Consider the following 21,034-nt stretch of genomic DNA (forward strand, 5'->3'; position numbering starts at 1 on the left):
CCCCCAGCCTCCCCGGGTGAGTCTAGCCTGCACATGCCCAGACTAGTCTCTCTGCCTTTACCATAACAGTGGCAGGCCTGATGGCCACTACTCAGCTCACACTTGGACATGTGCGTCTGTATGGACCGGACATCTAACAGGGGATTGCCAAAACATGTCTATGCAATCTTGTCTGCTTTCTCGTCTATGTGCTCCATTAACACTGGTCCATGTTTATTTGTCTGAGCAAGTCTCTGTACTGCTTCTCATTGATGCGAAGGTCAGCTTTTTGGAAAACATGGTGTTGTGGTTTAGTGAACGAACCAGAGAGACAGTTTAGCTACGCCACTGTCCCCAAAAGTTTAGTTTTGTGGCTAAAAGATCGTGAGGTTTGACGTTTCATCAGCACACTGACTGCCTGTCCAGCTTGCTGTTTACGTCCTCTGCCTGATCTGAGGAGCAGGGAGGATGTGTATCACACAACCCTAACCTGTATCACACAACTGTATCACACCCTAACCTGTACCTAACCTGTATCACACAACCCTAACCTGCTGCTACGTTCCTGTCATGTCACCATCACACCTCTACTTTTGAAAGCAGTCGCGTAAAGATCCGTACTGTCTGTTTTCCATGTTGAGTAGTGGGAGATCCTCCCGTGTTTGATACCATTCCTTATTCCGTTCCATGCATTTCAATGAACCCATCCTCCGATTTCTACCTCCACCAGCCTGGCAGAACTGGCATCATGACAGCAGAACGTGCACTCATCAATATAATGACTGCATCCCGTTGTGCTGGGATGGGAGACTGTGTTCTGACATGTGCTCGACAAGGAAAGAGACACTGAATCACAGAGAAGAGGGGCACTGCAACAGACAAAGAAACAGCTGATGACAGATAGAGAGAGAGAGTGAAAGAGAGAGAGAGTGAAAGAGAGAGAGAGTGAAAGACATCTCTTGCGGAAGTGTTCAGACTGCATGAAACATATTCACAGTTTGTTTCCTGTCTGATTGTTACATTTTATGGTTAAAAAAAAAATCACATTTCCTGATTTTTGGGATTGTGTTCACGTTTATTTGTGTAATTTTTCAATGTGGGGAATGTTTTTGTGTGATAAATATCTCATGTGTTTCCACACATGCCTATACAGACTTGTTTAAAAACAATTTGGTAAAAGTAAAATGAACACCAGAGGGCATCACTGGCCGTTGAATGGCCTCTGTGAATGAACATCAGTGGTTCCATCTGGCTGTTCATACAAGACTGATCATAAAAGACTAAGTTCACATCATACTGAGCATTGCTAATGAGGTTATTTGGTAGATTATTTCATATTAAAGATTATTTTAGGTTGCTTTCTTCCAAGGTCATGGCCACTTGTAAAATGTAGGCTGTATAATTTGGTATTCATTTTATGTTGCCTACATGAAGGAGTTCTGTATTGTAATACTGGTAGCTCCATCAGAGGTTGCTGCTGCCTGTGTTGTATGGGCCTAGTTTATCTTTCAGTGTCCTGCGCCTTTATACATTATTGACGTTAGTGCGCAGTATGTTTACATGTCACTCCGCGTCCCCATAGAACACGCTGCCGTCAGGCGCTCAGTCCTCCTATTGGTCCATGCGTGTTGTCCATCAGCGCTGAAGACCCGCCTACCACCGTTAAATAGCCTGTCTGTACGGATCCTCTCCAGTGTCTGTCTGTGGGTCTCTGGCTGCAGCGGTACCGACCCGGTCCATATGGTCGTCCAAGTGAAAACGCGCCCCTGCCACAGCAGTAAGAACATGGACGGAAGTCAGCACAAAGTGGAGGCGAATATTCTGCTTCTTGGAGCCGAAAGCGTCGGGAAATCTGGTGAGTAGGACAAGTGTTCAATAGGCTTTCAAACTTACCTGCGACGTCTCTGTACCAGTTTGTGACGGGCTCTCAGTTTTACGCACCAACGCGAGCGACTGTTGTTGTTGACTTGCAAACAGCAACACCTCATCTCATGTAGAATTATATGGTTTATATTAAAATAGGCTTAAATGCTCAGGGAGGACATTTGACTGACTTGATGTGTTTTCTGTCTTCAGCTCTCACCGTGCGGTTTCTCACCAGAAGGTTCATCAGTGAATACGGAGATATCGGTGAGTTATGGTTATGTGACTCTGTTTTTCTAATGTCATTCAGTGAATAGGCTACATAAAACTTTAACAAGTAGTGTCAATCAGAGAGAGTGAATACCGTTGTGTTTGTCTCAACAGAATCCATCTACAGCCACTGTGACACCGTCGACGGACGGGAGAGCTGCTTCCACATCTGGGACTCGCTTTGCCCGCAGGTGAGGGAACACTTTCATTTACACTACTTGGACGTAGTTTTACAATGATTCAGAGTCGAATGAGGTTAAGAGGTGTCTTAGTACACCTTGGAGTTTTTCTGTTAAATAATAAGATTTACATTAATTGGATGTTCTCGTTTTGTTTTAGAATGGCGAGAGCGCAGGACACATCAGCGACAGGCAGCTCCAGTGGCCAGACGGGTTCATCCTGGTCTACAGCATCTGTGACCGGGCCAGCTTCTCCGTGGTCCAGCAGCAGGTGCAGCGGATCCGGCAGGCGAAGAGCAAACTCCCCGGTGGGCCTCCGATTATCATCGTGGGGAACAAGCGCGACCTGCAGCACCGGCGGACAGTCTCCAGCGAGGAAGGCCGCCTCCTGGCTCTCTCTGCGGACTGCGGCTTCTTCGAGATCTCGGCGGCGGAGACGTACCACGGGGTGCTGTTGGTGTTTCACGGACTGCTCGACCTGATCCGGGAGGCGAGGGCGCTGAAGAAGGGCACTGCCGGGATCAAGGGGATTGTGAGGAGCATGTCGGCCGTGTTTGGGAGGAAACGGACGGAATAGTTGTTTATTCCAAGATACACTTGGGGAAAGTCTGGAAGCGCCAGGAGAAATGATGGCCGCGCGTAAAGTGGATGGATACGTTTCCATATTGGAAGACTTTGGATTAAAAGCGCGGAGCTGCTACGATGTAGCCTAACTGAACTCTCTCACCAGTTGGATGGCCGGTTTATGGTGAAACTAACATCATAGCCGATTGACAATCAAATTATTCTTGTTTCACTCCTAGACTTCTTTAAATCGTGTGCAGAGGTGGTTTAATTAGCATCAATGCGAGGTTTGGAGCAAGAGGTTTAGTTCCACCTTGTTTTGATGGAGTCGCCTGTAGGGCACCAGAGGACACACTCAGGAGTTAGACCTACTTCCATAACAAAGTGTAAATTATCTACGTATCTAGTATCTAAACTGGCACTAATTAGTCCAACTTACTGCTTCAGTCACAGTGAATTGTTTTGGTAGAGCCTCAATTTGGGACAAAAACGTGGTTTCCTCACTCATCAACCACTTTTACTGAGAGCTAGTCTGCAAAGTTTAGCTTCCAGTGAGAAGTTCCCATTTCTGCCCCTCAAGGCCTGTAGTAGGAGTATAATGTTTATTTTTATAATGTCTTTGAAGACATTCTCCACGGGGGTGATGCAGTAGAAAGATTCTAGTTTATTTGGCCAATCTCCATACTTGTTCTGTCTGTCAAAAGGTTTTTGGTGGTTTTATGAATACACAGCATGTCCTGTTTGTTTAGACATGAGACTTCACCTGTACACAGTGTACATACTGCAGAACATGTTTGTCTGATTTCTTAATAAAATGTGAAAAGATCGACTTCTGAAATTCATGTTTGTGTTTTGAAAGTACTGCATTTACTGTCTGAGACATGGTGAAGATTTGACACATTTTATTTGACATAATTGGCTGTATCCTGCCCCTGTAGTATCTGACAGGAAATGGATTCATATTGAGAAGAAAAGATGTGATCATCTCAAGTTATGTAACGCGACAGAAATACATTAAATGCCACATTTTAGTAAAAAAAGACAAACGACACTTAGGAGTTCAACTAAGTTCTCCTGCATCATGTTCTCTCAACACCCAGACGTCTCCTGAAGAGTCTCGTCCATCCAGCGCATGGATACTGAACTTGACCCAAGGCGGGGGAAGGTCAAACCTCCCCTGTCAACCCTGACCTCCCTCACCCAGGTCAACCCTGACCTCCCTCACCCAGGTGAACCCTGACCTCCCTCACCCAGGTGAACCCTGACCTCCCTCACCCAGGTGAACCCTGACCTCCCTCACCCAGGTCAACCCTGACCTCCCTCACCCAGGTGAACCCTGACCTCCCTCACCCAGGTCAACCCTGACCTCCCTCACCCAGGTCAACTCTGATATCCCTGCTGTCTGAGGAGAGAGGCTGATCGTCTGAATTAAGCATTACGGTATCTATGACATCACAAAGGATGGTGTCCATGGAGACCGACAGTGAGACCAGGATTCTCACCAGAAGTTCTGGCGGAAGCAGGAGTGGGGGTTCCCTCCCTCCTCTCTCACCATGGCAACTAGTCATTCATCCTCCAAGGTGTTTCGCTTGTTACAATGTAACACACAGTCAGCATCACGTTGTAAACTGTGTGTCAGAGGAACAGAGGAGTGTGTCTGCTGGGTCGGTGGTTCTGAGCTGCTCTGCTGGGTCGGTGGTTCTGAGCTGCTCTGCTGGGCCGGTGGTTCTGTAAGTGGCACCGGTCCAATAATGAACGAAGAGGAAACCATAGTTACCGCATGTCATAATAAGCACAGGTACTCTGTTATGTAACCCCCCCCCCTCCCCTGCCTGCCCCCCTCCCTGCCACCCCCTTCCCTGCCCACCCCTCCCCTGCCTGCCCTCCTCCCTGCCCCCTCCTCCTCGCCCCCCCGGAAACATGTGAGGCGAGCCACTCCACGGCGGTGGTGAATATTGATGAGAGGTTCGTTACAACAATAACGACACTGATGAGAGCACAAAGGAGTGGGAGCCGTGATGTCATCAGAGTGGGACAGGGAACCCACAGTGTGCATGGCAACCAGGACCCTGAAGGCGTCACCACGGCCAACTGTCTGGCACCCACGCCACAGCGCCCACGCCACAGGGGACACCGCGACGATCCTACTCAGCAACGCAGACCATCATCAGCCCTGGTGGGGGGGGGTGAATCACGCTCCATTGTACAGGTTTTTCCGGATATACCTTCCTGGCAGCTTCTGACAATGACTCACTGTACACACACACAGACACGCACGCACGCACGCACGCACGCACGCACGCACGCACGCAGGCAGGTAGGCGCACACACACACACACACACACACACACACACACACACACACACTAATAACATTGTCGATACATCATAATGAAATGTTACATCCTACCCTCATGATGAGAGAGAGAGAGAGACACAGAGAGAGAAACAGAGAGAGAGAGAGAGACACAGAGAGAGAGAGAAACAGAGAGAGAGAGAGACACAGAGAGAGAGAGAAACAGAGAGAGAGAGAGAGACACAGAGAGAGAGAGAGAGAGACAGAGAGATGAAGGATCTATGAATATTCCCACAGATCGTCCAGACGACAGTCAGAAAGAAGGAGGAGGAGCTGTTCCATCCGTCCATCAGTGACCACATCAGAGTGGTTGTCAGGGTGACCTCATCATGATCAGAGACAGATGACTCATTAATCAAACTGAGAGAGAGAATACAATCACATCCTGACATATAACACCATTACTCTCTTCACAATGAGACAATCCCTTTGATGAATGAGCTGACAACAGCCGTTTGGCCATCAGGAAGGGATCAGAAGAAGTGTGTGTGTGTGTGGGGGGGGGGGGGGGGCAGACCTGTTTGGTCCTCCTTCAAGAAGTTTGTGAGGTGTCAGAGTCCCCCAGAGTCACCCCAGAGTCACCCAGAGTCACCCAGAGTCACCCAGAGTCCCCCAGAATCACCCAGAGTCACCCCAGAGTCACCCAGAGTCACCCCAGAGTCACCCCAGAGTCACCCAGAGTCACCCAGAGTCCCCCAGAGTCACCCAGAGTCACCCCAGAGTCACCCCAGAGTCACCCCAGAGTCACCCAGAGTCACCCCAGAGTCCCCCAGAGTCACCCAGAGTCACCCCAGAGTCACCCAGAGTCACCCAGAGTCCCCCAAAGTCACCCAGAGTCACCCCAGAGTCACCCAGAGTCACCCCAGGGACAAAGGCGTCCCTGTATGGGCTGTTGGAGGTCAGGTGACTGTTGGAGAGCAGCAACATGTAGGTGGACTGAACCCCGAGCCCTAAACAAAAGTCTGGGTCAAAATCTTCCACTTTTTGAAGATTGCTCCTTAGAAAGCAAGACCAGTGAAAGTGAGTGACTTGACTCTTTAAAAGTCTTGTTCAGCAGTAATGTCTCAGGCTTAGACTCAGCATTTATTGGCTGAAAGAGTGTACAGCTCTCCTCCCTGTTGGATGATGACTCAGGTTAATATCAACCCTCCTGTGGATTGTGGTGGACCCCAAGCCGAGTCAGCTAATCATTAAACTGCATATTAAATCAGCTGAATGTGCATCGTACCACCGATACATGGCCAGAACCCAGCCTGGATTACCCAGGACAACATGCACTACTGTATGAACTAGACAGGTACCAGAACACATGTAGAGACCCAGAACACTAATAAACATCCAGCCGACTGCGTAGTCGGCAACTAATACAGATGCAAGTGTTTAAAACAGACCTTAAGTTACAGTTTTTCTCGATTGCTCTGGCAGATTTCTTGAAACAGTGTTACATTTTTCAAAACAGTTAACACGTTCCCCTAAACAGTTAACACGTTCCCCTAAACAGTTAACACGTTCCCCTAAACAGTTAACACGTTCCCCTAAACAGTTAACACGTTTGCTGAAACACCACATTTCTTTTGCAAAATGTCTCTCAAACCTTAGAATGCACGTCACTAAAGCAAATCAGTGCATCAAAACAGTTCCCTTTGTCATCTAATGAAACAGTAAGATTTTCACTGAGCAGAAAAACATGTACTAGATTAGTTTATTCAAGATTCAAGATTCTTTATTTGTCACGTGCATACAAGTATACAGTGAAATGCAAAAGTGACAGTGCCACAGAGTAGTGCAACAATAAGTTTTAAAATAGAATAAAATAAAATAAAATAGAAGTACTAAAAAATATAAACAGTATAAGCAGTATAACAGTATAAACAGCGGTGAAGCAATGTACACAATGGAGTGGCAATATACAATGGCAATGACAGGTTGACAGTACAGATAATTACAGTGGAGGATGAGTCTGCAATGGATGATTATGTGTGTGCATATGTGTTATGATGTCAGTGAGTGTGTGAGTGACTTGGTGGGGTCATCGTTGATGATCCTGACGGCGTGGGGGAAGAAAGTTTATGGTGTTACTGCACCTGCTACAGAAAATATGATTTCTTACTATAAATATAAACCAAGCAGGTAGTTACAACAACAACAATTACATTACTGTAGAACACAAAAAGTGCCAAGAATTGTTTTTACAGTAATCTATTCTCTCCTGTCTGCCAGGCCACAGATACGTTACTGGTGGCCTGTTTCAGTTGTGACTACAGACTGGTTGTTAGTTGAACTGTTGAACTGAGTTTTTTTTGCAAAAAGGTGCAAAAAACATTTGCATTTTGTGTGAAAATAATGAAAAATTAGTGTTTCTGAATGTCAGACTTCTGAGGGACACGCTTATCCAAATGATGTTACTAGGTACCAGGGGAGGCTGGTGGAGGTAGAAATGGGAGGACGGGCTCATTGCATAGAGATGGTAGATACATATACCTCACAGCCCCCATACCGAGCTCAGTCGAACCCATGCCACCGACATGAAACACAACAACAGGACCGTGACCCTGAACCTTGGCCCAGCGGGTCCCCTGGAGAGCAGGTCTAACCATTAATTAACCATTAACCTGAGGCGGAGGAGGAGGCAGGAGGAGGAGGAGGCAGGAGGAGGGCTCTCCAAGCCAAAACCAACCACATCATGCTGTAAGCAAATAAACAGCCCCCCCCCCCCCCCCCCCGAGGATGGAGGGACGCCCATTCCTGCATTCCAGTGGCCACCTTGCCCCCCCTGTACAGCATTCCACACATAGCAGGACTCTGATGTCACACAGGGCGCTGAATGGCCCTCCTGCCAACCTCTGGAGGCTCTCTGCACCGTCTGGCTCGAGTTTCATACTTCTTAGAGGGTTTTTGTTAGATGAGCTTTTTTGTCAGATTTGTTCTACGTTGAGGTTTGACGCCAATCTGGGCCACTAAAGTGAAACAAATACCAACTTGCTATGCTTAGACTCCTTAGAAAGCAACCCGAACCCGAACCCGAACCCTAACTCGATCTGGGACCACTAAAGTGAAACAAATACCAACCTGCTGTGCCGTCACTAACACACTCAAATGAGCTCAGCCACTGATACTGAATCCTGCCAGAGAGGCTTAGAGCCCGCAGGGACAGGAAGCACATGTCCCTGCCTGACACATCTCAGAAACAGATGGAATGTGGGAAAAAATATAATAGTAAATATAATAGTAAATGTAAGAAGCTGGCACAGCAGGGGGCGGAGTTGCCAGATTGGCTTGTCCCGCTGAGAGGGGGGCAGAGGTAATCTCACCTGGGAGAGAAGACTGTGACAGATCTGGCAACCACTGGGCCAACGATCACATTATCACCCCCAGTGGGGCTCTGAGGCGCGCGCAGGCAGGCACGCACGCACACACGCACACACGCACACACACACAGTGTTTGATACCATTCCTCATTCCTGAGGATAGGACAGTACAGACTCCCTCCCAAACACCAGTATAACAGTACAGACTCCCTCCCTCCCTAACACCAGTATAACGGTACAGACTCCCTCCCAAACACCAGTATAACGGTACAGACTCCCTCCCAAACACCAGTATAACGGTACAGACTCCCTCCCTCCCTAACACCAGTATAACGGTACAGACTCCCTCCCTCCCTAACACTAGTATAACGGTACAGACTCCCTCCCAAACACCAGTATAACGGTACAGACTCCCTCCCTCCCTAACACCAGTATAACGGTACAGACTCCCTCCCTCCCTAACACCAGTATAACGGTACAGACTCCCTCCAAACACCAGTATAACAGTACAGACTCCCTCCCAAACACCAGTATAACAGTACAGACTCCCACCCAAACACCAGTATAACAGTACAGACTCCCTCCCAAACACCAGTATAGCGGTACAGACACCCTCCCTCCCTAACACCAGTATAGCGGTACAGACTCCCTCCCAAACACCAGTATAGCGGTACAGACTCCCTCCCAAACACCAGTATAACAGTACAGACTCACTCCCTCCCAAACACCAGTATAACAGTACAGACTCCCACCCAAACACCAGTATAACAGTACAGACTCCCTCCCAAACACCAGTATAGCGGTACAGACACCCTCCCTCCCTAACACCAGTATAGCGGTACAGACTCCCTCCCAAACACCAGTATAGCGGTACAGACTCCCTCCCAAACACCAGTATAACAGTACAGACTCACTCCCTCCCAAACACCAGTATAACAGTACAGACTCCCTCCCTCCCAAACACCAGTATAACGGTACAGACTCCCTCCCTCCCAAACACCAGTATAACAGTACAGACTCACTCCCTCCCAAACACCAGTATAACAGTACAGACTCCCTCCCTCCCAAACACCAGTATAACGGTACAGACTCCCTCCCTCCCAAACACCAGTATAACGGTACAGACTCCCTCCCTCCCAAACACCAGTATAACGGTACAGACTCCCTCCCTCCCTAACACCAGTATAACGGTACAGACTCCCTCCCTCCCAAACACCAGTATAACGGTACAGACTCCCTCCAAACACCAGTATAACAGTACAGACTCCCTCCCTAACACCAGTATAACTGTACAGACTCCCTCCCTCCCTAACACCAGTATAACGGTACAGACTCCCTCCCTCCCAAACACCAGTATAACGGTACAGACTCCCTCCCTACCAAACACCAGTATAACGGTACAGACTCCCTCCCTCCCAAACACCAGTATAACGGTACAGACTCCCTCCCTAACACCAGTATAACGGTACAGACTCCCTCCCTCCCAAACACCAGTATAACTGTACAGACTCCCTCCCAAACACCAGTATAACGGTACAGACTCCCTCCCAAACACCAGTATAACGGTACAGACTCCCTCCCTCCCAAACACCAGTATAACGGTACAGACTCCCTCCCTCCCAAACACCAGTATAGCGGTACAGACTCCCTCCCTAACACCAGTATAACGGTACAGACTCCCTCCCTCCCAAACACCAGTATAACTGTACAGACTCCCTCCCAAACACCAGTATAACGGTACAGACTCCCTCCCTCCCTAACACCAGTATAGCGGTACAGACTCCCTCCCTCCAAACACCAGTATAACGGTACAGACTCCCTCCCTCCCAAACACCAGTATAACGGTACAGACTCCCTCCCAAACACCAGTATAACAGTACAGACTCCCTCCCTCCCTAACACCAGTATAACGGTACAGACTCCCTCCCAAACACCAGTATAACGGTACAGACTCCCTCCCAAACACATGACCTGTTGTTCACATCCATGTTATTCCTGCATATGAATACAGCCACACACTCTAACAGTGTGTACAGCATCAGGACTACATTACTGAATCTAAGCAAAGTGAAGTCAATAACCTGTGACATGCCTCAGGTTTGGGCATGAATCCATCCTCCAGTTAGCAGAGAGAGACACACAAAATGGCTGCTCCCTGGGAAACCACATGTTCACCCAGGTGACCCCCTAAAGGCCTCTGATTGGCTCCAACAACCATGCAGCTCCATAACATGCCATTGTATGATACATCTGTGGACATGGGAGCCTGTATGGACTCCAAGGGAGGCTGGTGGAGGTAGAAATTGGAGGACAGGCTCATTGTAATGCATGGAATGGTATCAAACACACGTTCCATTCCGTTCCATGCATTACAATGAGCCCGTCCTCTGATTTCTACCTCCACCAGCCTCCCCAGTCCGCCAGCCCCAGGGTGGTCGGGGTAAGAGGAGGGATTGATGTAGTTGTTATGACTGGAGTTCATAATAACAACAAAGAATAACACTCAGGAATTTGGGCTGAGTTGCCCAGAGTTGCTCTGATTGGACTGTTTGGGTCAGGAAACGTTTGGGATTAGGAAATGCTTCAACCCAGACAGGTCAGAGATGTTGTGGACGTGCTGCTCAGGGCGTTCCATGCCTCACAATGATCCCGTCCTCCTATTTCTGCCTCCGCCAGCCTCCCCTGGGGGGGACGTGCTGCTCAGAGCCTCTGGTGGGTAAACAGGTTTATAAAAGGCCAGTTCCTGATTCGGCACAGCAGGAAACATGGAAGGCCTCCTGCTGCAGGATGGAGGGGGGAGGTCCACGTCTCTCCATCAACATCAGCTCCTCATTTGTATGATATCGTACGGAAATAAATTGGTAAAGATTTATGGTTATGTGTGACCTCCGTGTGAAATCGTAAAGGTGTTTCAACGAAGCACTGTGCAAGCAATGACTTATGTTACAGCTAGGCAGCATTAAGCCTCTCATCTTTGAGTGGTTAAGGTAAGGGCTAGGTAAGGTAAGGTAAGGTAAGGTAAGGTAAGGGTTAGGGTAAGGTAAGGTAAGGTTAGACTTAGAGTGGTTATGGTAAGAGTTGTAAGGAGTTAGGGTTAGGGTTAAAAAACATTATCAAAATTTCCCCAAAGCCGACTCAAACCTGCAACGTTGGGTTTCCCACACCATGCTGTGTTAGCCTAGAGGCTGCATGGGCCATTTCAGATAGATGTGGCTGATGTTATCACAGTCATGGGAGCGCCAGCCAGCCTTTACATAACGCAGAGGCAGGACGTGCTCCAGAGCAGCCAGCCTCCCGACCTGTCTGAGGAGGAGGGGGCTCTGCTCCCAGGACAACAGAGAGGAGGGGGGGGGGCTCTGCTCCCAGGACAACAGAGAGGAGGGGGGGGGAGGGGGGGGCTCTGCTCCCAGGACAACAGAGAGGAGGGGGGGGGGGGGGGGGGGGCTCTGCTCCCAGGACAACAGAGAGGAGGGGGGGGGGGGGCTCTGCTCCCAGGACAACAGAGAGGAGGGGGGGGGGGCTCTGCTCCCAGGACAACAGAGAGGAGGGGGGGGGGGCTCTGCTCCCAGGACAACAGAGAGGAGGGGGGGGGGGGGCTCTGCTCCCAGGACAACAGAGAGGAGGGGGGGTGGGGGGGGGCTCTGCTCCCAGGACAACAGAGAGGAGGGGGGGGGGCTCTGCTCCCAGGACAACAGAGAGGAGGGGGGGGGGCTCTGCTCCCAGGACAACAGAGAGGAGGGGGGGTGGGGGGGGCTCTGCTCCCAGGACAACAGAGAGGAGCCAATCTCTGAAGAACGTGTTTTTCTGTTACATTGGTTTGTAAAGCAGTGGAGGCTGGTGAAGGTTTGGGGGCTGAATATTGCTTGCAAGTAGGGAGGGGCTGTTCCCTTTGCCGCCCGGTAGGCAAGCACCAGGATCTTGAATCTGATGTGAGCTGCTACCGGGAGCCAGTGGAGGGTGCGGAGGAGGGGAGTGACATGGGAGAATTTGGGGAGATTGAACACCAGACGAGTGGCAGCGTTCTGGATGAGCTGCAGAGGTCTGATGGTGGAGGCGGGGAGTCCGGCCATTCTGGTGAGGAATGGACGTATCCTTCTGATGTTGGAGAGGAAGAATCTACAGGAGCGTGCTGTCGCTGTGATGTTCACCACACAGGATAAGTGGTTGTCAAGGAACACCTTGACAACCACTACCTCCACTTGCCTCCCCTGATGTGCTTGTGTCACTGAGAAGGCCATTTCTTTGATTGACAGCCCGAGACCACACACTGAGCTGCTGAATGAGGACCCCCCCCCTCACACACCGAGCTGCTGAATGAGGACCCCCCCCCCTCACACACACTCCTCTGTGACACATTTTAGAACAGGTGACTGCCTCCGCCAGTCTTTTTGGATAGGCCCCGCCTCTTAAAGGAGAATGACATAACTGCGCACCGTCCTGATGACATCACCCAGCCTGTCTCCATGGTGACGGGAGCAGCACACAGATCTCTTCAGGTCCTCACCGGTGTCTGTCCCTTTCTTTTCACTGCTCCCTCTCTCTCTCCTTCTCTCTCTCTGTCTCTCTCTCTCTCTTTCTCTCTCTCCTTCTCTCTCTCCTTCTCTCTCTCTGTCTCTCTCTCTTTCTCTGTCTCTCTCTCCTTCTCTCTCTCTCTTTCTCTCTCTCTGTCTCTCTCTCTTTCTCTCTCTCTGTCTCTGTAGGCTGTAGTCTGGTACATCGTCTGGTGCTGATGGGAATAATGGACTGGTTAGAATGGACTGGTTAGAATGGACTGGTTAGAATGGACTGGTTGTGTTCGATTCCTCATCACAATTAGCTGCTCCTCCCTGTCCAGAACACCAGACACACGTGAGGGAATGTGTCCCAGCAGACAGAAAAAACATTCACTGCTGTGTTCCTGTGTCCTCAGCACGGTCCCGCCAATCACAAGCATTTAACCACACTCATTCACACACACACACACACACACACACACACACACACACACACACACACACACACATACACACACACACACACACACTCTCAGTAGCCTATAACCATGTGACTCAACACACAAACATACACGCACACAAACACACACAAACACACAAACACACACAAACACACACAAACACACACAAACACATACAGTAAAATACACACTTAAGAAATACAAACTGAATTCTAAGATTGCAACAAAACATAAATAAATGCAGTTATCAATTAGGCAATCAATTCAACGTAAGGGTAAGGGTATTGATTTTCATTATTTTATTCATAAAAAAATAACATTTCTATCACCTTGACAGTAACCTACACATTTGACACACAGATGTCACAGTGTCTGTTGATATAATTTAAGTACCTCACCTTTAAACCTTTACATACCTCACCTTTAACCCTTTATATTAACACACCACCACTGTAGTCATATTTGTTCACTGGGAGACTCGAACAGTAAACCTCCAGAATAATCATGTCACCTTTCAACTGTCACCTGAGCCCCCTACTGGTCATCATGGGCATGGCTGCGTTTCTGTGAACATCACATTAACTGGACTTGGGCGCCATCTTGTGGTTATACTTTAGGACTGCATGAAATAATAGATGATCAGATGATAATGACGTTTTGAATTCCAAATGTAGTTTTCCTCCCCCAGCCTCCCCTGGTGTTCCACCTCCCCCAGCCTCCCCTGGTGTTCCACCTCCCCCAGCCTCCCCTGGTGTTCTACCTCCCCCAGCCTCCCCTGGTGTTCTACCTCCACCAGCCTCCCCTGGTGTTCTACCTCCACCAGCCTCCCCTGGTGTTCTACCTCCCCCAGCCTCCCCTGGTACATCATCACCAGAGAGTAGCAGAAGGAGCAGTAGTGTGTTGCTGCTGGCATTTCCTGTCCCCCAGTGCATTTCCTGTCCCCCAGTGCCTTTCCTGTCCCCCGGAGGTCATAAACATGTTTAGTTTATCTCCTAGAGACCATTCAGACAGGCTGTCTCTCCCTCTGAAGGCCGGGGGGGGGGGGGGGGGGGGCAGAGACCGTTCAGACAGGCTGTCTCTCCCTCTGAAGGCCGGGGGGGGGGGGGGGGGGGGGGGCAGAGACCGTTCAGACAGAGGCTGTATCAGACCAGACCATTCACACCAGCAGCATCCCTCACTCCCACCTCCTCCTCCACCTCCTCCTCCTCTAGCAGCATCCCTCACTCCCACCTCCTCCTCCTCCAGCAGCATCCCTCACTCCCACCTCCTCCTCCACCTCCTCCTCCTCTAGCAGCATCCCTCACTCCCACCTCCTCCTCCACCTCCTCCTCCTCTAGCAGCATCCCTCACTCCCACCTCCTCCTCCTCCTCCTCCAGCAGCATCCCTCACTCCCACCTCCTCCTCCTCCAGCAGCATCTCTCATACCCACCTCCTCCAGCAGCATCCCTCACTCCCACCTCCTCCTCCTCCAGCAGCATCTCTCATACCCACCTCCTCCTCCTCCTCTAGCAGCATCTCGCATAGCCACCTCCTCCTCCTCCTCCTCCTCCAGAAGCAGCTGCTGGTGGGTCTCAGTAACAGCCATGAACGTCCAAGAGACAGAGAAGACAGGAAGCCATTTTAGACTTTGAGTCTGAAGGATGTGTTGTATTGAGGTACATCCTCTCTCTCACTGGGCTCTGAGTCACAGGTCTCACACACACACACACACACACACACACACACACACGCCAAGGCATCTTTATTTGGTGAAAACAGTTTATTTCTCAGCAGACGAGCATTATGATGTTAAAAGTCAGGATCATAAAAGAGCCACTGAGAGGTCCAGGTGTGACAGACCAACTCTCAGCAGGTAAAATGGATCTAATTCATTTACAAAACCATTCAGAATTATAGTTTTTGATTACAAACCGGCTCTGCGGTAAGAATGTATACATAGTCTGTCAGGGAGAACCAGCATCATGCTTTAAAGGGGCAATCTGGAATTCAAACAACAACAAAGCGGTCTCACAGCCGAGGGACGGGTCTAGAGGAATGGAACCAATGAGCTTTGGATGCAGAAACTGACCATCCATGAGATCAAAATGATAGTTTTACAACAAAACACTTTATGCTTTTAAGCTATATAGTGTTGGTTTACAATTACATTATACAAACAATAGAGTAAAACAAGCTTATATGTTGGGTTCTGATGTGGTAAGACAGTATAATATCATTCATTTAAAAGTCAAAAAATGTATGCACCAATCCCAGATTGCCCCTTTAACTCCAGGCACAGAGCTCTGGTTAAACTGTAACATCAGAACACACACCGTCCAAACCGCTTTAGAAAGCAAGCATGGGTTTATCCACACACTGACAACGCTAAAGCACCCTCCGCTTCAATCACTTTCCATCGCCTCAAAATAGTAAAACTATTATTTTGTAGCTACATTCACCCTACTATTCAGTTTGGAGGTTAAATTGACTCTGGCTGGATTTCACATCATTAAAAAATACATTTGGCGCGCGAGCTTAAACATTACATCACTTCCTCTGTGATCACCTCTGTCAAGACAAAGGTTGGCTTCCCACGACAAACCCATAAATGTCTCCTCTACCAACTCCAAATCCATGAAACATCTCTCTCTCTCTCTTCCCCTCTCTCTCTCAGGAGATGCAATGCACCTCTCCACAAGAATATGGCTTTAACTGAGAAGATTCTTCCACATTCTGTACGGTGCATTAGGACAACCTTGACTACTGTGTCACATAGGAAACTGGAGGAATACAGTAGAAACCATGTCCAGGAACCTAGAGCCATGTCCAAGGCTGAGACAGGGGACAGTTAGTTAGTCTGTAGATCAGTGGAGGTAGAGATCAGAGGACGTGTTCATTGTAATGGATGGAATGGAATGAGGAATGGTATCAAACGTGTGTGTTCTTCATTGTGTTCCATGCATTACAATGAGCCCGTCCTCTGTTGTCTACCTCCACCAGCCTCCCCTGGTCACTTCAGTAGATTTGTATCGGGAGGTCCGTCTTAAATCCAAACCAACCACTCTGGAGGATCTTCAGGGCTTCAGCTCGATACAAAACAACTTGCAAATTTTCACTTTTTCCATTTGAAATATTAACATTTCAAAAGAATCAGTATTTCAACCCAAAAGAGACTAAAAAAACTCTTCAGGCAAGTAAAGCTCAGCAACGTCTCTGGTGTCACCTGACACTCTGACACTCAAACACTCCTGGGACAAGCAGGCAGCTGTGACCTCCTCCTCCGCCTCCGCCTCCTCCTCCCTCAGGGCTTCAGCTTCAGCCAGGGGTGGAGGATGGTGAGGATGGAGAGGATGGAGGAGGCGAGTCCGCAGGCCCCCACCCAGCCCGGCCCGGTGGGGTACAGGCCCAGCCGGTCCAGAGGGATGAACACGTCGCAGGCGTTCCTCAGCAGGTCCAGCAGCAGAGGGGGGTTGGAGCGCAGCACCGTCACCAGCAGGTGGAGCTGTCTGCGCAGCCGCACGGAGACCAGAGGCAGGGGGAGGCTGGGGGAGGGGGAGGGGGGCTGGGAGAGGTCAGGGGAGAGGGGAGAGGGGGAGGGAGGAGAGGAGGAGGCCCAGCTGGGCTTGGAGGAGCGAGCTTCACGCTCCATCAGGAGACGGACCTCATAGGCATCCCGGGTCAGGTTCAGGATGAGGGCAAAGAGGTAGTACCTGAGGAGAGAGAGAGAAGGATGAGAGGAGGAGAGAGAGAAGGATGAGAGGAGGAGAGAGAGAGAAGGATGAGAGGAGGAGAGAGAGAGAAGGATGAGAGGAGGAGAGAGAGAGAAGGATGAGAGGAGGAGAGAGAGAAGGATGAGAGGAGGAGAGAGAGAGAAGGATGAGAGGAGGAGAGAGAGAGAAGGATGAGAGGAGGAGAGAGAGAGAAGGATGAGAGGAGAGGTTAACAGAGAGGTGAAGAGGGTGACAGTGAGGTAAAGAGGGTGACAGTGAGGTAAAGAGGGTGACAGTGAGGTAAAGAGGGTGACAGTGAGGTAAAGAGGGTGACAGTGAGGTAAAGAGGGTGACAGTGAGGTGAAGAGGGTGACAGTGAGGTGAAGAGGGTGACAGTGAGGTAAAGAGGGTGACAGTGAGTCCTGTAGAATGAGAGAATGTTAGAGATGAAGAAGTGATGAAACAGGAGAACACAAGACCGCAAGAAGAGAGAGAACAAGAACTCTGAAGAAAATCACAGGAGGAAAGTAACACACACACACACACACACACACACACACACTCACAAGTGTCCCATAACAACCCCCACTCTCTGACCTTGAATTGAACTTAAGTTGAGAAACCGACTCCCTCCAAGGTGTCCCATAACACACACACACACACACACACCCTCCCAGGTGTCCCATTCTAACCCCCCCCTCACCTCCCCCCCTCCCAGGTGTCCCATTCTACCCCCTCCCCCCTCACCTGAAGGACCTCTGGCTCCATTTGTTGTGGTCCAGCTGGGGGAGGAGGCCCGCCTTGCCGGCCCACAGGACGTTGTCACAGGCGAAGTACATGGCCTTGTTCAGGTGAGCCACGGTCAGACAGAGACGCAGCACCGTGTCTGACAGGTGCACCGCCCGCTTCGCAGCCTCCAGCGCCTCCGCAGAGTTCCCCAGACGCATCACTGGGGGACACACGCAGAGACACACACACACACACACACACACACCAGGAATAACCTTCAGCTGCGTTGGGCTTGAGTGATCATGACTATATGACTAAAGTCGGACCTGCAGCCGACAGCAGAACCTGCGACAGGTTCACTCACACTTGCGGGTCAGACTCATGTGACCCTCCAGCTGTCTGACGGTGTTGAGGAGGTCCACACCCGCGCCCCCCTTCTGCAGGCTGTAGCCTAGCAACGTGCAGGCGTACTGGGCGGCCCTGCGGACAGGAGGAGGTAATAAACCCAATTAAGACGTTAATAAACCCAATTAAGACGTTACAACAGAATGGTGTTGTAGGTTGAGCTGAGATAAGATCTGTCAAAGTGGTCCAATTCGCTATCATTAAACAGAAATATTCATATGCAACATGAAAGTCTGCTTTACTTTGACTTTTAAAAAGTTTCTTTTTTTCTCATTTGAGCAGCTGATGTTGAGGCATGCGGGAGTCCGGCTCCAGGGTCGGGACCTGGCCGTGGTTCTGTACCTGAAAACCCGCTCCTTAGCGGAGCTCTGGGCGCTGAACCGAACCCAGGAGTCCATGCTGCCCTGGACGGGGAGGGAGGAGGGAGAGGCTGGTCTCTGGTCTGGTCTCTGGTCTCTGGTCTGGTCTCTGGTCTCTGGTCTCTGGTCTGGTCTCTGGTCTGGTCTCTGGTCTCTGGTCTGGCCGCTGGTCTCTGGTCTGGCCGCTGGTCTCTGGTCTGGTCTCTGGTCTCTGGTCTCTGGTCTGGTCTCTGGTCTCTGGTCTGGTCTCTGGTCTCTGGTCTGGCCGCTGGTCTCTGGTCGCTGGTCTCTGGTCTCGTCCGGCTCCGTTCGTCCCGGGTGATAAACGGCCTGTGTGCTGCTAGCAGAGTTAGCTTGTAGCTAGCAGGGTGACTAGCGACCTACTGCGTTTCTGTTGCTTCCCTGTCCTCCGGCGATGGCCCTAACCCTAGCCCTAGCCCCAACCCTAACCCTAGCCCCAGCCCTAGCCCCCGACAGGCTGGTGAGCCTCTGACCTCCACCGACACCGACAGAGTCACTTTACCGACGCGTCTCCTTCTTCAACAACTTCACCAACAGAGACGCGGAGGAACACATCAGCTAGGGCCGCAGGACGGCGGCGGCGGAGGGACACACCGAGCGGAGGGCCGCAGGACGGCGGCGGCGGAGGGACACACCGAGCGGAGGGCCGCAGGACGGCGGCGGCGGAGGGACACACCGAGCGGAGGGCCGCAGGACGGCGGCGGCGGAGGGACACACCGAGCGGAACACTGCTGGAACGTTGTTGACATTACGCAACTGATGCACGATGTTCATCGCTAAATCTTCGACATGAAATACCAGAAACACCAGCGTTTTTTAATACCATGTTTTTTCAGATGACAATGCTGTCAAATAACTACATCATAATGAATGTAGACAAACTAGGTCTACGTATAGAACGTGTATTAATCGTTTTTGGTAGGATGCTGTCATTTCATACAACCACCACAAGAGGGCGAGCACCTGAGTTTGGTTTGTGTTTACATTCAGGTTGGTGAATCATCCCTCAGCCCCCAAACATGACATCTGATATGACCAACATTTTGAAAATGACAATCCATTTTATTTTGCATGTTAATAGAAAATAAATTAAGGGAAACATAATGATCATGGAGATAAAAACAAACAAACAAACAAACACACACATATAAACTACCATACAGTATGTGGCACTGCCAGATCCACAGAGTGCTGAAATTATAGGCGCAAACCAGGGGAGGCTGGCGGAGGTAGAAATCCGAGGACGGGCTCATTGTAATGCATGGAATGGAATGAGGAATGGTATCAAATTCCATGCATTACAATGAACCCGTCCTCCGATTTCTACCTCCGCCAGCCTCCCCTGGTGTAGCCTACAGTAAGGGCCAGTGAAGGAGTGAGCACCATGGAGAGGTTCTCTAGTGACTAACAACTAGACAGAGAATCAAAGCCTCTGTGGAGACAGAGAACACTAAATGGTGGCTACGCCGTTGAATTCCATTACTAAAAATCCAGTGATTGTTGTGTAATTTGGATGGAATCAACATGTCCTCATGTGCAGTGTTCAACTCGTCCAGATCAGGTCGAGATCAGCGGACCATGAGCAACGCAGCACCGTACTCCCCGTCAACACCGCTGGGAGTCGGATATTCTCTGTAACTCAGTTTACAACTTAAACCATCAAATTATACAACATGACAGCCTAGGAAAGCTGTACGCTACACAGGCCTCGGGAAGGCCTTTCGGTTAGGAGGGGGAACAACTGGAACACTCAGGTAATGTCATCAATCCATCTCAACAGTTTATCATCAAAACTTTAAGATCTGTCCTCTATTCCTGTCTTTCTTTCTTCCTGTTTCAATCTGTCTGTGGAGGATCTGTCTCTCCTCTCCTCTCCTCTCCTCCCCTCCCCCCCTCTCCTCTCCTCTCCTCTCCTCTCCTCCCCCCTCCTCTCATCCTACCTTGCGCTTCTAAACCTCCAGGCATCAGATCCTCATCCATGCTCAGGACACTTTGCGTTTTTCTTTCTCCAGCTCTCTGCTTGGTCCACATCCTCCAGCCTCTGTCCCTGACCCTCCCCTGTTCTGCCATCCTCTTCATCTTCATCTCTCTCTTCACCCTTCCAAAACACCCCCTCCCCTCCCAGCTGTGAGGTACACAGTTTTGCTTCCACCTCTACGTCAGAGTCTCAGGCAAACTGCCGTCTCAGCATTTAAAAACAACAACAATGCTACAGTCAATTGGTTTCATCTGTTACTAAAATGCTAACGTCAGCTGTGGTTAAAGAGCCCAACCCCACAACCCGCCTGGTCTTCCTCATCTAACGCCACCGGTTATAATCTCTCCAGTAATGATTGTTAGTTTCCCATTTTCAAACA

At 50.0% G+C, this 21,034-nt stretch overlaps 3 protein-coding genes across 5 annotated transcripts in view; 1 reads left to right on the plus strand and 2 right to left on the minus strand.

Moving 5' to 3' along the window:
• Positions 1–1,696: 1,696 nt before the first annotated feature.
• On the plus strand, positions 1,697–3,674 carry LOC310812297 (ras-related and estrogen-regulated growth inhibitor-like protein). The gene is made up of 4 exons (XM_083680784.1): positions 1,697–1,834; positions 2,056–2,109; positions 2,227–2,303; positions 2,452–3,674. Exons 1-4 carry the CDS (start codon positions 1,720–1,722, stop codon positions 2,866–2,868), a joined length of 663 nt encoding a protein of 220 aa, XP_083536910.1. The 5' UTR covers positions 1,697–1,719; the 3' UTR covers positions 2,869–3,674.
• An 11,546-nt stretch (positions 3,675–15,220) lies between these two features.
• pex11b (peroxisomal biogenesis factor 11 beta) lies at positions 15,221–19,185 on the minus strand. Of its 2 annotated transcripts, XR_014554504.1 has the most exons (5): positions 18,640–19,185; positions 18,257–18,372; positions 17,911–18,112; positions 16,142–17,163; positions 15,221–16,106 (listed from the first exon to the last, which is right to left on the minus strand). XR_014554504.1 is itself a non-coding variant. In XM_083680783.1 (4 exons), the coding sequence occupies exons 1-4, from the start codon at positions 18,693–18,695 to the stop codon at positions 16,755–16,757; spliced, it is 783 nt and encodes a 260-aa protein (XP_083536909.1). In that variant the 5' UTR covers positions 18,696–19,185; the 3' UTR covers positions 15,221–16,754. The 2 variants fall into 2 exon arrangements, 1 of the variants encoding a protein (XP_083536909.1); XM_083680783.1 differs by having other exon boundaries at positions 15,221–17,163.
• A 567-nt stretch (positions 19,186–19,752) lies between these two features.
• Positions 19,753–21,034, minus strand: part of rit1 (Ras-like without CAAX 1) — a 6,594-nt gene continuing 5,312 nt past the window's right edge. For both annotated transcript variants that reach the window (XM_083680786.1, XM_083680787.1), the window contains one exon: positions 19,753–21,034. This exon is cut by the window's right edge and continues 352 nt beyond it. The gene's annotated coding sequence lies outside the window, so the exon portion shown is untranslated.

Source organism: Argentina silus (assembly GCF_951799395.1).
Source record: "Argentina silus genome assembly, chromosome: 11".
NCBI lineage: Eukaryota > Metazoa > Chordata > Actinopteri > Argentiniformes > Argentinidae > Argentina > Argentina silus.